Consider the following 14,230-nt stretch of genomic DNA (forward strand, 5'->3'; position numbering starts at 1 on the left):
CTTCAGCAGATTTTGTCCAAAGAATTTCCCTTCAAGTGCTCTTGCTCCACAGCAAACGTTCTCTGAAAAGCATGCGACTCCGCCTACAAATGGTGCAGTCTCCACAGCTCTTTCCCCATTTTTTCCCATTATTGGGAACACACACAGCAGTGTCTTTGTTTCTTAAGACTTACCAGGTCACCTGCGCCAGCTGTATATTCCCTGCCTAAAGTCACAAGGCCAAGTCCTCATCTCTGTGCAGAGCCTGACTCCCTAGATTTACAGGGGAGGGTTCCAGTGGAGGAGGGAAAGGAATCCTTCCCACAACAGCTATTGCGTTTCCCCTACGTGGGAAGAAACAGCCAGTGATTATACCAGCCTGGACTACAACCTTATTCCTTAGGCGCTACAAACATCGGTCTTGTTAGCTGCTAGCAGTAGTATCCTCTCCGTGGGCTCACTGCCAGCTGAGTCAAACTCTGCGCTGGCTAGCTGAACATGGAGCTGTACACTTTTCAGTCAGGGTTAATACAAAGCTGAAGGTATCTTCTGCATCATGGCAACTTTGCCAAAGCACAGCAGGTCCTGTCAGCTCATCTATGGGGAACACCAGGGAGCTAGAGACTGACAGAAACTTAGTGATGCAGCGCAGTGGAAGAGAGCATGCAGGGGTAGAGATTTCCAGAACACTTACAAATATGAAGAAATTGAAAACAAACATCAGGTACTTCATGCAGCTCAGACAATCCCCCTCCATGGTCTCCAGGCTGCTCGATCCAATTATTCCTGCAAAACAACGTTTCCTTAGCACATACTCCTGTTATGTGTGTGACATAAGCCAGTTTCCCCTTCTATTTCCCCAAGGCCCTATGCAGTTCATTACACAGAAGGGCTCATTTCTTACCTGAACAAGGTACCATGATACAGGCTAATAGGAGGTAATGATCACTGCTAATATCCGGCATATTCTCCCCAGAGTGTGGGGGTTGGAATGGGGGAGGGAAGGTGAAGATTGCAACAGATCGAAACAATCCCTTGCTCATAAAGCAGAGCAACAAAAATAATCCTTGTGCAAATGAACCTTCAGCCCTTTGTCCTGCCAAACTCCCTACCAATACGTGGGGCACTGTGCATATCTGACTACATGGCCTAAGAATCCTGCACTAACAAGCAAATCCTCAGCCATATCCTTCGCAGGCATAAATTGCATAGCACCGTTGACTCCACACAACCATATGGAAGTGGAGCACAGGGAGTGCGGTGCCCACTCAAAGGGTTTGCAACGCCTTTATCCCATGAAGCTCCATTCTGTATAGGCTCATTCTTCAGAGGAAAGGGAACAGAGAAGAAGAAATGTTCCTGACAGATTTTAGAAGCTAAAGGAGAAGTGGGAGTGGGGATCTTAGATCCATGAGTATGAAGATCAGCCTGCAGGATTCACAGATCAGCCATAACTGGTCTGGCATCCACTGATTCCTTCCTACAGCCTATTTACTCAGGCTGGGGGCAGAGGGCCTTATTCTCTTTTAGCATAAATTGCCATAGCTCCACCGAAGTCCTGATGCCCCACATGCAATCCTGCACACTTCTGTTGCAGGCAGAGCCCATGGACACAGACGTGGCAGGATTTGTTCATAAAGGAAAATACAAACACAGCTGAACTGGTTGTGCGACTCCATGTATGAAGTAGATTGCAAGCTCCCCTGGCAGTAATTTGTTATTATTTAGCATTTACACTGCAGCAGGCCAGGAGGCCCAACCAGGGCTCCCTTATTGCGGTTGCTGTTAGAATACAGAGGAAGAAAACCCTTGCCCCAAAGAGCTTTCAGAAGTGGTCCACAAATCCATACTGGAACCTGTCTGCCTCCCCACCCTCCGGGAACTGTGGTCGGGAGCCCTGGTGAGGAGGGGGGCCATGGTCAGAACCTGGGCTGAGAGTGCGGCCCTGCAGCTGGGCCAGAGCAGAGCAGGGGGCAGAGCAAGGCTGGGTGGTGCTCCCTTCCTGCTCCCGCAGCCCCTGGGGGCTGGCCCTATCGTGTCCCCTGAACGTTTCTCACAGGGGGGCATGCCCACAGTTTGGGGACCAGTGGCTTACAGTGTGACAAGGTGACTGTGTCTCCACATAGGTGGGTACATCACCCAGCACCCCAATGGCACACGCAAATAAATAATAAATAATAATAATAATAAAGCTTCTATTAAGGCCAAAAGCATTACAGTTGCTACAGCTCATGGAAGTGCATGCACATGTGTGCAAACACGTGTGCACAGTTTTACTTGGCTCCCTGAAGTACACTCCTAACTGGAATGGAGCGTATAGATTCTTTACCCTTCTCTGCTCCTAAAAAACCTGCCTCCAATTACCTACTATATTTGAACTGAAACTGTTGGAACCCCCACAACACACATTATCCAAGGTTTTGAGGAACAATTTCACAGACACAGCGATAAATCCTGTCCTTTCGCTCCCTTGTTGTTTTTACTAATCCTCAGAACTTGAAGCTGCTGTATTGCCGCACCATGGTCCTTCCCTCCGTGACCATGGTAACTGATTTGCTTTAGCAAAGCTGCTCAGAGAAGCCCTTGACAGGCTGCTCTCCCAGCAAGGGGCTGCCTCAGGTAAACAACAGAGTTCACATAGTGTTTTTGTTTGCTGCACAGCATCTGACTACTTAAAAAATTAAATTAGTCCCTTCCTGTCTTTGTAGTAGAACAGGGACTTCTGCAGTGTACACTCACACGTACGTATACACACACACACACACACACACACGCCTGAAAAAGCAAAGGTGCTATGGCACATGCACAATTCCTTTCTCCCTGGATTCCTGCTATGCAGGGAGTGGCATGTGGCCCTGTATCACCCTGGGATTTCCCCTACACTGAGAGAATCTTCAGGAGACCAGTTAAGTTAGCTTTATAGCCTCTTTGTGCTGCTTGAGCAACACGCAGAAGCTGTGGTGGCTCTGAAAATCTGGGGCTATATATTTCTTAAAAGACTGATTGACTGACTGCTATGGAAAGTGGTTCTTCCACTCAACCATGACTTGATGGAGTCTCACATCAATGTCGCTGTATGAGGATTCGGCAACTGCTGTAGGTGAGCATGTATATGCAAGGTCAGACCAGCGCAAGAACTGTGAACACAGTTACATGTGGGACAGACAAGATTGCCTGTGTCCATTGCAGGCTGTTGTATTCCTTGCATTGTGCTATCCATAAGGTGTTAATGGACCTTGCTTCAAAGCAGTTAATGGAGACCTGATGCCACTTTGCTCTGTCATGGGCTGTCACTTCTCAGTTGCTGGTGTCAGCCTGAGAAGTTTTCAAGTTTGACTTCCGTGTGTCTTTATATCATTTGTACTGGCTACCATGAGACAGGGTGCCTTACTTTAAGCTGACCAGGAAATATGGCCTTAGGTATTCTTGAGTCAGCCATAGGAATGAGATACCAGACCAACGTAGCTGAGCTTTTATGAGCATGCTTTGAATGCCAGACATCTGACAACAATTAAGGATTTAGATATTGCCAATCTTGTTCTACCATTTGACCCTGCAGATGAACCAAAGACAGTGCATATGGAACTGATCAAGTGGTGGCAATATGTTGTCCATGTCTCACAACCATGCAAAAGTGTTGTAAGCATGACTGCCTGATAGACACTTAGTTTAGTGCTTATTTTAATGCCCCTATCATTCCATAGCAGGTGTGACAGCATTCCAAATGCAGAGCTGGGCCTTAGCTGTGTAATGGGTAATCTCATAAATTGTAGCATTCTGTGACCACATATTTCCTAGGTAGCAAAACTTCAACATGGAGTTCATTGACTTAGCTAAAGCTTTTGACTTTGTGAACTTTGAGGGACCGTGGACTCTTTTGTTCATCTTTGGATGCTCTGCAAAAATGTCATTTCTGCCATTTGGTCCTTCTATGACAGGATGATGGCCAGAGTGGTAGAAAATGGTGAGATATCGGACCCCTTTCCAGTCACCTATGGCACCAAACAAGGTTGCACGCTGGCTCCCAAACTTTTCCATCTCTTTTCTGGCTATCCGTATGGATGCATTTCATAACATTGACAGAGGAGTATTTATCCAATTCCACACTGATGGGAAAACTGAAAGTGCTGTACTAATCTGTGCCGGGAGATGCGAACATCTATCCAGTTATTAAATCAACGATGCTCCCCTCAGGACCATGGAGACGTTTTACCACCTAGCACAATAATGGCTTAATCCCTAGAGCAAGTGTGTGTGTGTGTGTGTGTGTGTGGGAGGGGAGAGGGTTGGGATAATGATAGCTGTCTATGTGGGTCATCTAAGGTTGCAAAGGCGAGGTTTAAGATTCCCAGGGTGGTTAGAGCTCTGACTCTGGATATCATGGGAAGAGGTATTCTTGGGCAGTATAGGAAGGAAGGGAGTGGGAATTCTTAGGTTCATTAGGAAGGAATTCTCTTGAAACTCTGATGTTATGGTGGTGAGGGCCACACGAGAGACAGAATAGATAGATTTGCCATCCTGCCACAGGACATTGGTGCTTCAGCAGCCCCCAGACTGAATGGCACTCTGAAGTACACATCACAACACAAAGTCATGATGCTTTGACACAAGTTATGAAGAAACATCACCACATCATGCAGGCCCTGAAAATTATCAGGGAACCCTTTAATACCTTGCAAATTCAATACCTACCCATGCCCTCTAAATTATGACGATTCCAGAAGAAAAAGAGATAAGGGGGAAATCAAACCTCGCTGTATTGTAGCCACAGCTACTCTACTTTACAAACATCTCTGTCACAGCACAGACCCCATCAGAAGCGTGGTCTAAGCACAGGACTGGAACCAGGAACTCGTGAGTCTAATGCCAGTTCTAATATTGACATGTTGAATAGACTTGGTAAGCCATGCCACCTCTCTGTCTCACTTTCCCCATCTATATTTACCTACTGCCCAATAAGTGACTTCTTCAGAGGTCTGCTGATTTATCACAGCCAAGGATCTAACCTATTCTTCTTTTAAACCTAAACTGACAATTCCATACCTTGCTCCTAATATATTTATGCCCATTCTGCATGCAATAGCATTTTTTTGCTGAGTAGGGCAGCCAGACTCCGTATCTAATGAGTATTCAAGACTTGAAAACATGACTGCCAGGGCCAGCTGTCACATGAAGTCAGAACAGGCAGTTGCCTATGGCAGCAAAAATGTTTAGTGACTGAGCTCTGACAGGTGGATATTTTCTAGTTTGTCTAAGGCAGATAATACCCTCAGAGCTGGTGCCAAGTCTGGGCTCTGAACTCACCTCTGCAAGTACTCAGTACCACCTGGCTTTACAGACAAAGCAAAACAACACAACCAAGAGGGCCAACTTGGCACTGCTGTGAGATGAGGAACACACAGAATGTGACTTTAAAAATTCAAAAAAATCCTTCAACTCATAATGTTCAAACACATATGAATCGGCGGCAACAGTGCAAGGTCTCTGCTGGTGAAGCCATGAACAGAATATATCAGAGCTACCATCTGTCTGTCATTTGAGATCAATGCAAATCCTTCAAACACCATCATCCCACTGAGAAAGGGTCAGTGTTGGGTTCAGGTTGCAGTTCTACAACCTGCAGTTGCAGAGAGCCTCAAGCTCTAACTTACAGAGCCCTTTCAAATCTCTGTTACAGACACCAATCTGAAAAGAGCTCACCCTTAAAAACCCCAGGGTGTGTGTCTGCTTGGAATGCTCCAGCAATGTAAATCAACCATAATCCTGGTTTATCTAGACAGGTAAGATGTGTTTACAACTGGCTTGTGTCACCAGAGAGCACACCACTGAATTGAGCCTCTGCACTTACCCAGTGTTACAACACAGTGGTATCTGCAGTACTGCTCTGTACTCAAGTAACTGGGGGATTTCTAATTACTCCATGTGGTAACTGCTGACTTTTTAATGACAACTACTGTATATTGCTTGAAGCTGAGGTTTTTAGTGGAAGATAATTGATTATAGGTTCCTGTGATAAAATCACTGATATTAGAACTACAGTCAGTAATTTGACTCACTGAAAGTCATTACTTTTTTAATCACACAGTGCATTTTGAATTATTCCAAATGTACCTCAATGTAGTCAGAATCTGGCCCCATGTTTTATTATACTCCATAGAAATGTCTTTGTCTCCTAAATATACAAAAGATTCAGTTCTGCAGGGTGGGAGAGGGGTTCATATTACATGATCCTCTAATTAAGCAACAGACAGATCATCAAAAGTCAGTGTATAAGAGACACTTCCCTTAATTTGTCCAAACTCCAACTCTCCCATTTAGATGACACTTTTGCCTTTATTCAAAAGGTGGTTTCATGGTTTCAAAGTGTTTTACTTTTATGTGCATGCTACTTTTTTTTCCTGTCTCCCCCTCTAGGAACTGTATCTTACAATGTAGTGGTGAAGCTCACAGAGAAGCAGACTAGCCTGGAAACGTGCCCCAGGTGTTATAACCACCTTAGGCAAAAATGCACTGCATTTGAAATACTGAAATTTGTTCCATCTCCCTCCTTCCAGCTCCACATCTCTCTCTGTCTCACATCTCTTCTTGCATGTCTCACTAACACTTTAAACTTCAACATGACCCAAAGTCAGCCCCTTATCTCTTCCTCTGAAAATCTCCTTCCACACTCCCATTCACTGTCACAGTCCTTCCTATCACTCAAGTCTGTAGCCTGGTGTTCAGCTTCGACCTTGTGCTCTCTCTTGCCCTGCAGATCCAGGCCACGTCCAAATCTTCCCGCTGCTTCTTCCTCCGCAACATCTCTAAGATCTGCCAACCCATCAGAATTCTTATTCAGGCCTTCATCATCTTCAGCTTTAATTACTGTAACTTCCACATCGTCCCCGTGAGTCCATTCAAAACACACGTGCACAGATCATTTAGTAGATCATCCCCCTCATTAATCCCTCTACTGGCACCCTCTGTTTCACTACAGCAAATAAATTCAAGCATGCAGACTCATCTTAAGGTCCTTCGGAACTTGGTTTCTCCCTGCTTCTCTATTCATTTCTTATCACGTTGTCCCGTACCTTGTGCATACATCTCTCTACTTTCCTCAAGCATGAATATGCTCCCTGAACTGTTCCATAAAGCCACCCTTCCCTCCCCTTTTAAATTCTTCCTCAAGACTCTCATCTGCTCTGACTCTGATAAAAATTAGCCTATTACTGATGGCTTAAGGTGTGCGTGGGGAGAATTCACACCTATTTTACATATTTGTACTCAGTTTAAAAACTACAAATGTATCTATGCAACTACAAATCAGTTCTTCTGTCCTCCGCTCTTCACGTGTCACTCGTCTCCTTAGATCGTAAGGAGCATGTATGCCCTCTGCCTTCATGTATGCTTGTGCAGCACCCAGCACAATGGTGTCTTGATAGGGATTGCGCCCTCCGGGTGGTATCAACAGCTCAGGAATGAATATTCCAAGCCCGTCCTCATTGTCGTTTAGCCTTTGAAGGGAATTGGACATTATGGGCCAGTTTATCTTCTGAGCCAGTGCCCCAATTCCTAGAACCAGCCCTGGCTCTGATGCTTCTTGGAGTTGCTTCCAGGCAGCTCTAAATTACATTACTAGTGTAGGATAAGGACTTTACATCAGTGTCGGATTGATGTAGTACAGGGTAGCTCCAACATATCCCTACCCTAACAACAGGCCAGGCATACCCCCTTTACCCAAGTGTGTGTGAAGGAGGGAGGCCCAAAGGCACAGCGACTGGATTCAGCACATCTGCACCAGCAGGGAGTTTCCCGCTGACATAGAAATTCTCTATTACCTGGCTCCAGCCCACTTTTGCCACCTTAGTAGCACGAAGTGGGCTGGATTTAGTTAGGGAATCCAGCCCTATGATAGGTGAATCTCTCACCAAGAAAACACACTATAACCTGTTGGTACCTTCCATGAAGCTCTCTTATGAGAGCACAAATATTCCTCTCAGAAGAACAGCAGACACATACATAATAGATGCTGGAGAAAGCCTGTTGGGTTGCAGAAGAGTAATTTAAAAACTTCACCTATATAGCTCTTGAGGCTTCAAGCACAATTTCTCTTCTGACCTCTAATGAGCAGTGCACTTCATATATCTTTTATTGGCCAAGCTTGTCCTATAAGAAAGAAATATTCAATTACTGCAACAGTCAATAAAAAACAATCATGTTGAATAAACCATTTATAAAAACATACCATCCTGATGAATACACTTCATCTAATTGCGTCCTTAATTTGGTGCACATTAGCAATAATGAAAGGCTTTTAGCACCCTGCATGGCATCCAATTTCTTTGGGGTGGTTTAAATATCCACAGACCATATCTACATATATCTATACAAACCCACACCCACTACCCACACCCACCCTACAATAGTATTAGATTTAACAGCAGCAGCACTTTCAGTATTTTACAGGATATTTATGCAAACTTTAATCTGCAGTAACTTTACAGGCCATTTACTGGGAAAATGAAAGAGACAGAGGAGTAGCTGTAGAATGTCTCTGTATGAAGTGTGGTCTAGTTATTAGAGAAGCAGATTGGGATTTCTGGGGTCTAGCCTTGATTCTGCAAATGACTTCTCATGCGTACTTGGGCAAATTACTTCACTTCTCTGTACCTCAGTTTCACCATCTATGAAAGGGGGATAATGATACTACTAATTATTGCTAAATGCTTTGAGATACTTGAATAAAAGGCTTTATAAAAACAACTGTATGCAGAAAGACATAGACCTAGTCAGACACGCAGATACTCAGACTAACATAGTAGAGCTGTGCAAATAATTCACAATTAACAAATTTCTTTAGTGAATTTAACCTTTTCATTTCTGCTCACATAGTATCTGCAAGCAGATCACAACTTCCTCTGAACTCTTAATTGTTCAAATGTAAGTAAACATCTTTTGCACAGGTGGGGGTGACTACAGTTATGAAAACAGGCTTGTTTTACTTTCACTTTGTCTGTTCACCCTCTCACCTGTTGCACCCACCTGTTTAATCTGGTCACAATCTGATACTGTGAGCGCTTTGTGGGAGGGATTGCCTTTTATAATTGTTTGGATAGCACCTACTGCAATAAGACCCTGATCCTCAGTTGGGTCCTCTAGGCATTACTGTAATTCAGATTAATCTTTTCAACATTGTTTTTAGTCTGTGGCTTGATCACAGATTTTCTAAACCCAAGATGGGCTGCTTAGCTGTGAGTGGCCAGATAAATCATACAGGGCTATTTCCTGTTCCCTGACTGGATGGAGGTGCATACTCAAATGTGTAAATTTAAGATCGGTTTTCCACAAATACTTGTGTACATGACTTTGAGATTTGCCTTCTGTGAAGGTTTCTCCCAGTAAACTCTACCATTTAATACTTGTGGAAAGTGAACACAAAAGAGGCTCTATGTGGCTGAAGCAAATTCATTTTAAAACGTAATTAATATTCACATTCTTTTGCATTATTCCCTCCGCTTTCTCTCTGTCTCTCTCTCTCTCTCTCACACACACACTTTTCTTGTGAAGCTCCATCCTTAATGCTGCACATGTTTGAGTGGCATATTTCTTCACACTCTCACTCCACATGTTGCCAGAAGTACAGGGATAGGTGCCGCTTGGCAGAGAAGATGGCTCTAACTTTTAGTTTGGAGATGTCGCTATGCTACATAAACCTATCATTAAGAAAATAATGAGACTGATAGGATTCCTATTCCTGCTGCGGATGCATATAATTACATCTGCTATAAGTCTTTAGAGGCCTGCGTGGGAGGGGAAATTTTATATTTTCATAAGTCACAATATTTTAAAGGAATTACAATACCACACAGAGGAAAAATTGAGATGTGTCAGTAGATAGCAGCAGGTGCTGTGGCACTAGAGATGAAAGAAAGTGATAGATGACAGACAAGAGCCAGGCTCCACCTTCACTCTGTGGTCTGGAAGGGCAGAAAGTCCCTGCCAAACAGACTCTTTCAGGTTAATCGCTATGATTTAGTCATTAAGGCAAATTACAGCAAGTGTAAAACCACAGGGCCTAACTGAGACTCAAGCAGGGAGAGATTTAATTAGAGTTTCTGGGAGAACAGAGTTATGGATGATGCAAAGCCTCCTTGTTTTGAAGGCTTGATCCCAAGGCCACCCTGACTCATCTTGGTAAGCGCATGCACATTTGACACACTGTCCTATCATGTCACACAACTCCTCACACCACTGCAGCAAGTTTCCCTGATCTGCTTCCCCCTCACCCTCAAACCCTTGCTTTGAGCTCAGTTCCCTGGAAGGGTCTTTGATTAAGGCAGGGGTGGGCAAACTACGGCCTGCAGTCCGGATCTGGCCCGTCAGGGCTTTGGATCCAGCCCACGGGATTGCCTTAGACTCCCTGCCTGCCCTAGCCCTGCGCCGCTCCTGGAAATGGCCAGCACCACGTCCCTGAGGCCCCAGGGGCTGGGGTGAGGGGGCGGGGGAAGCAGAGGGCTCCGCGCGCTGCCCTCGCCTGCAGGCACCGCCCCCAGCAGCTCCCATTGGTTGGGAATGGAGAACCGTGGCCAATGGGAGCTTCGGGGGAAGTACCCACAGGCGAGGGCAGTGCACGGAGCCATCTGCTCTCCCCACCAGGGGCCGCAAGGACGTGGTGCTGGCCACTTCTGGGAGTGGAGCGGCGCCAGAGCAGGCAGGGAGCCTGCCTTAGTTCCACTGTGCGCTGCTGCCACCCCAGAGCCCCTCAAGGTAAGTGGCGTTGGGTTGGAGCCCACACCCCACACCCTCCTGCATCCCAACCCCTGCCCTGAGCCCCCTAACCCCCTGCCACACCTGCACCCCAAGCCCCTGCCCTGAGCCCCCTCATACATCCCGCACCCTTCCTGTGCCCCAACCCTTGCCCTGAGCCCCTTCCTGCACACTGCACCCACTCCCACACCCCGCACTCCCTGCTGCACCCCAGCCCTATATTCATGGCCCTCATGCAATTTCCCACCCAGATGTGGCCCTCGGGCCAAAAACCCCTGGATTAAGGAAACACTGTGAAACTCATATATTAAACCCTTTGTGATGTTGCACTCTATATAATTTTATGAAAATATGCTAATGTAACTGCAATATGCTTCATGCAAAAGGTCTCTTGTAAGGTATCATTATAAAGCTTATAATCTACTGAGTGTGGTCATCCTATTTTATAAAGGTATCACTCTTATATTTCATATTTCTAGTTTCAGATACAACTCTGAGGGCCTATTGTAATTATGCAAAGTGTGGGCCATTAACAGTGGTTTGGAATCTTGATGACTTCCATTAACCAGGACAATTGTCTGCAGATGGCTCTGTTCTCCCTATAGACGTGTGTGCTGGCAAGTGGGTAATGAAGTCTTACAGTGACATGTGATCATGTCACCTGAACTGGAATCCATCTTTAACCTAGTGTCTTTCCATTGAGAAGGAGGGGGTGGGAACTAAGAGAGGGACAAAGGATTCCCACCTTATGCAAAAGATATATAAATGGGTGGAACAGAACAAAGGGAGACAGCCATCATGAGGAATCTCCTAGCTATCACCTGAGCTGGAACAAGGGATCTACCAGGGGAAAGGACAGTGTCCAGACTAGGAAGGAGTCCAGTCTGTGAAAGAAACTTATTGAAACATCTCTCAGGGTGAGATTTATCTGTACTCAATTGTATTAGGCTTAGATTTGCATGTTTTATTTTATTTCACTTGGTAATTCACTTTGTTCTGTCAGTTACTACTTGGAACCACTTAAATCCTACTTTCTGTATTTAATAACATCACTTTTTACTTATTAATTAACCCAGAGTATGTATTAATACCAGGGGCAGGGGGAGAACAGCTGTGCATCTCTCTCTATCGGTGTTATAGAGGGTGAACGATTTATGAGTTTACCCTGTATAAGCTTTATACAGGGTAAAACAGATTTATTTGGGGGTTTGGACATCTGAGTGTTAAAGACAAGAACACTTCTGTGAGTTGCTTTCAGTTAAGTCTGCAGCTTTGGGGCACGTAATTCAGACCCTGGGTCTGTGTTGGAGCAGACGGGCATGTCTGGCTCAGCAAGACAGGGTGCTGGAGTCCTGAGCTGGCAGAAAAAGCAGAGGCAGAAGTAGTCTTGGCACATCACTTGGCAGTTCCCAATGGGGTTTCTGTGATTCAACCCATCACACCCTTTTATTGCCACATCCCTTGGAGGACTGTAAGAGAGCCAGAACAAAGAGAGAGAGGGGTCAGAGGTGTGTGGGAGTGGTTGCTTTGGGGAACGGGCAGTAAGTGAAACAAGAAACCTATGAAGATCACAAGGGTGGAGAAAATAGATCTGGGTCATATATAATTCCACTGATTTCTAGAGCAGGGTTAAAGACCAGGTGATTGGCTTTTGGGTCATGTGGTGACAAGGCACCCTGATCATCAATGCAACCAGCTGTTGCCAGTCCTTTTTCCCACCACATGTGCTGTCTGTGCAGAATGTAGGGAAATGGATACACACACCAGGTCCACATGCCCCTTCGAGGGGCAGGCAGCAGCTAGGGGTCATTGCCTTCTGGATGTTTGCAAAAGGTCAGTGCCAGTATCTCCCCGTGGAAAAGGAAGGGGAGATATTTTGGTGGATCTGGGCCCAGTTTAATCTTAAACCCTTACTAACTCTGCCTGACAGGAAGGCCTTGAAAAAAGGTGAACCATATGGTATTTTGATAGTATTAGAGCTTGCATGGGCCATCAGCCCCATGCATTATCCTGTAACTGTAGCCACTGTATAAATAATTGCACTGGAATTTTATGGCGCTTACATAGAGTCATCACTGTGATATGAAAACATTACTGCATGTAAATCCAATTAGATTCCAGAATGCAATGTGGAAGTACAATTGGCCCCCATGGAGCAGCGCTGAGAGGACTGCACAAGGCCATGGAACTAGATACTAAATTACAGTCAATCTAGCTCCTCTTTAGTTGCATTAAAATGCAATTGTCACTATAATATAGGCCCATTTCCTGTGACAACTGTCTCCCCTTGCAACACTGAAGACAAGTGAACTTGCTGCACTGCCTGATGGCATTTAACTGCTCTGCACAGCTAATTTTGTGAGGTCCCTAAGATCACACTGATGCCTTAAAACATTAATCTGATAGACTCAAATATTAACCACCACCCCAATCCCCCTATGATTTTAATTGAAACTGAGCTACAACTGAAGCTGTCCTCACTGTTTCCTTCACAAGCACAGCACTCTGGGCAGCAGCTCAGCAGGCCTTGGTCTCGCCTGGTTCCTGTCTTTCTACTATTAATCAAGTCAGAATTCTGCAACAAAGTGACCATGTAATGCCTTGTCCCAGAAACTCTTGTCACAAGTGTTTCATCATTTCAATTGAATCATTAGGGAACATGGGGAAGGGAGAGTAGGGGCTGGGCTTAAACACTTAGGGGTGAGCGCGTAATAAATAAATAATATGTATAATTTTTGCTTTATGTTTCCAAAGCACTAGGGAAACATCAAGGAATCACCCCAGCCCTCGTGCTCAATGCTAGGAAGCCCTCAGTGGAGTTAAATAAATAACAGTGATGCCTAGCTCTTACATAATACTTTTCACACAAAGATCTCAAAGTGGTTGTCACAGAGTATGCTCCCACAGCCCTGCATCTCACTTTGTAAGCATTCCTGTGTAGGCTCACCGTAGTGCGCTCTATTTACAGTGGGTCTTCTACAGCTTGAAGCTTCTGCCTATATTGTTCTGCAGACAGACCCATCCCATCTAAAATGCAGTGTTGCCAATTCTGATGATTTCATCATGGTTCTCCTGATAACTGTTTTCCTTAAAGCCCCAGCTCCTGCAATTAAATGGATATGTGATGATTTCAGTCTTCATTCTTAAAGAAAAAGTATGTTTCAAGCCCTCGCAGCTCTAGAGAAAGCTTCAAAACAGGACTCCAGTGCACCCTAAAGGTTCAAAAAGCAGAAGGCAAATAAGAACAACAGATCTATTATTTTACATAATCTCATGAATTAAAAGCCAATTTCATGATTTTGGGGGAGTCTAACATTATTTTTGAACATTTGTGGTTGGCAATACTGAAAATGGCCACCTATACAGCATCATACTCAGCCATATAATTAGCTTACGCTTCTCTCAAGTGGTAGGAAGTCAATCAGAAGGCCAATACCCTCTTCTCCCAGCCCACTGCTGAAGCCACCCTCTTAAACAATAATAAAAAGGCATCAGGGTCATCTGT

At 45.0% G+C, this 14,230-nt stretch overlaps 1 protein-coding gene across 12 annotated transcripts in view; it reads right to left on the minus strand.

The window, feature by feature from the left end:
- Positions 1–14,230, minus strand: part of TSPAN18 (tetraspanin 18) — a 223,270-nt gene that overhangs the window by 27,939 nt on the left and 181,101 nt on the right. For 9 of the 12 annotated variants that reach the window (XM_039538227.1, XM_039538226.1, XM_039538221.1 and 6 more), the window contains 2 exons: positions 8,035–8,124; positions 674–765 (listed from right to left, as the gene is read on the minus strand). In XM_039538227.1, coding sequence (XP_039394161.1) covers positions 674–736 — 63 coding nt within the window. In that variant the 5' untranslated portion in view covers positions 737–765; positions 8,035–8,124. Of the gene's footprint in view, positions 1–673; positions 766–8,034; positions 8,125–13,672; positions 13,764–14,230 lie in introns of those variants that run through there. The other 3 variants (XM_039538219.1, XM_039538231.1, XM_039538230.1) reach the window with 2 other exon arrangements.

Source organism: Mauremys reevesii, linkage group 4 (genome assembly GCF_016161935.1).
Source record: "Mauremys reevesii isolate NIE-2019 linkage group 4, ASM1616193v1, whole genome shotgun sequence".
Taxonomy (NCBI): Eukaryota; Metazoa; Chordata; order Testudines; family Geoemydidae; genus Mauremys; species Mauremys reevesii.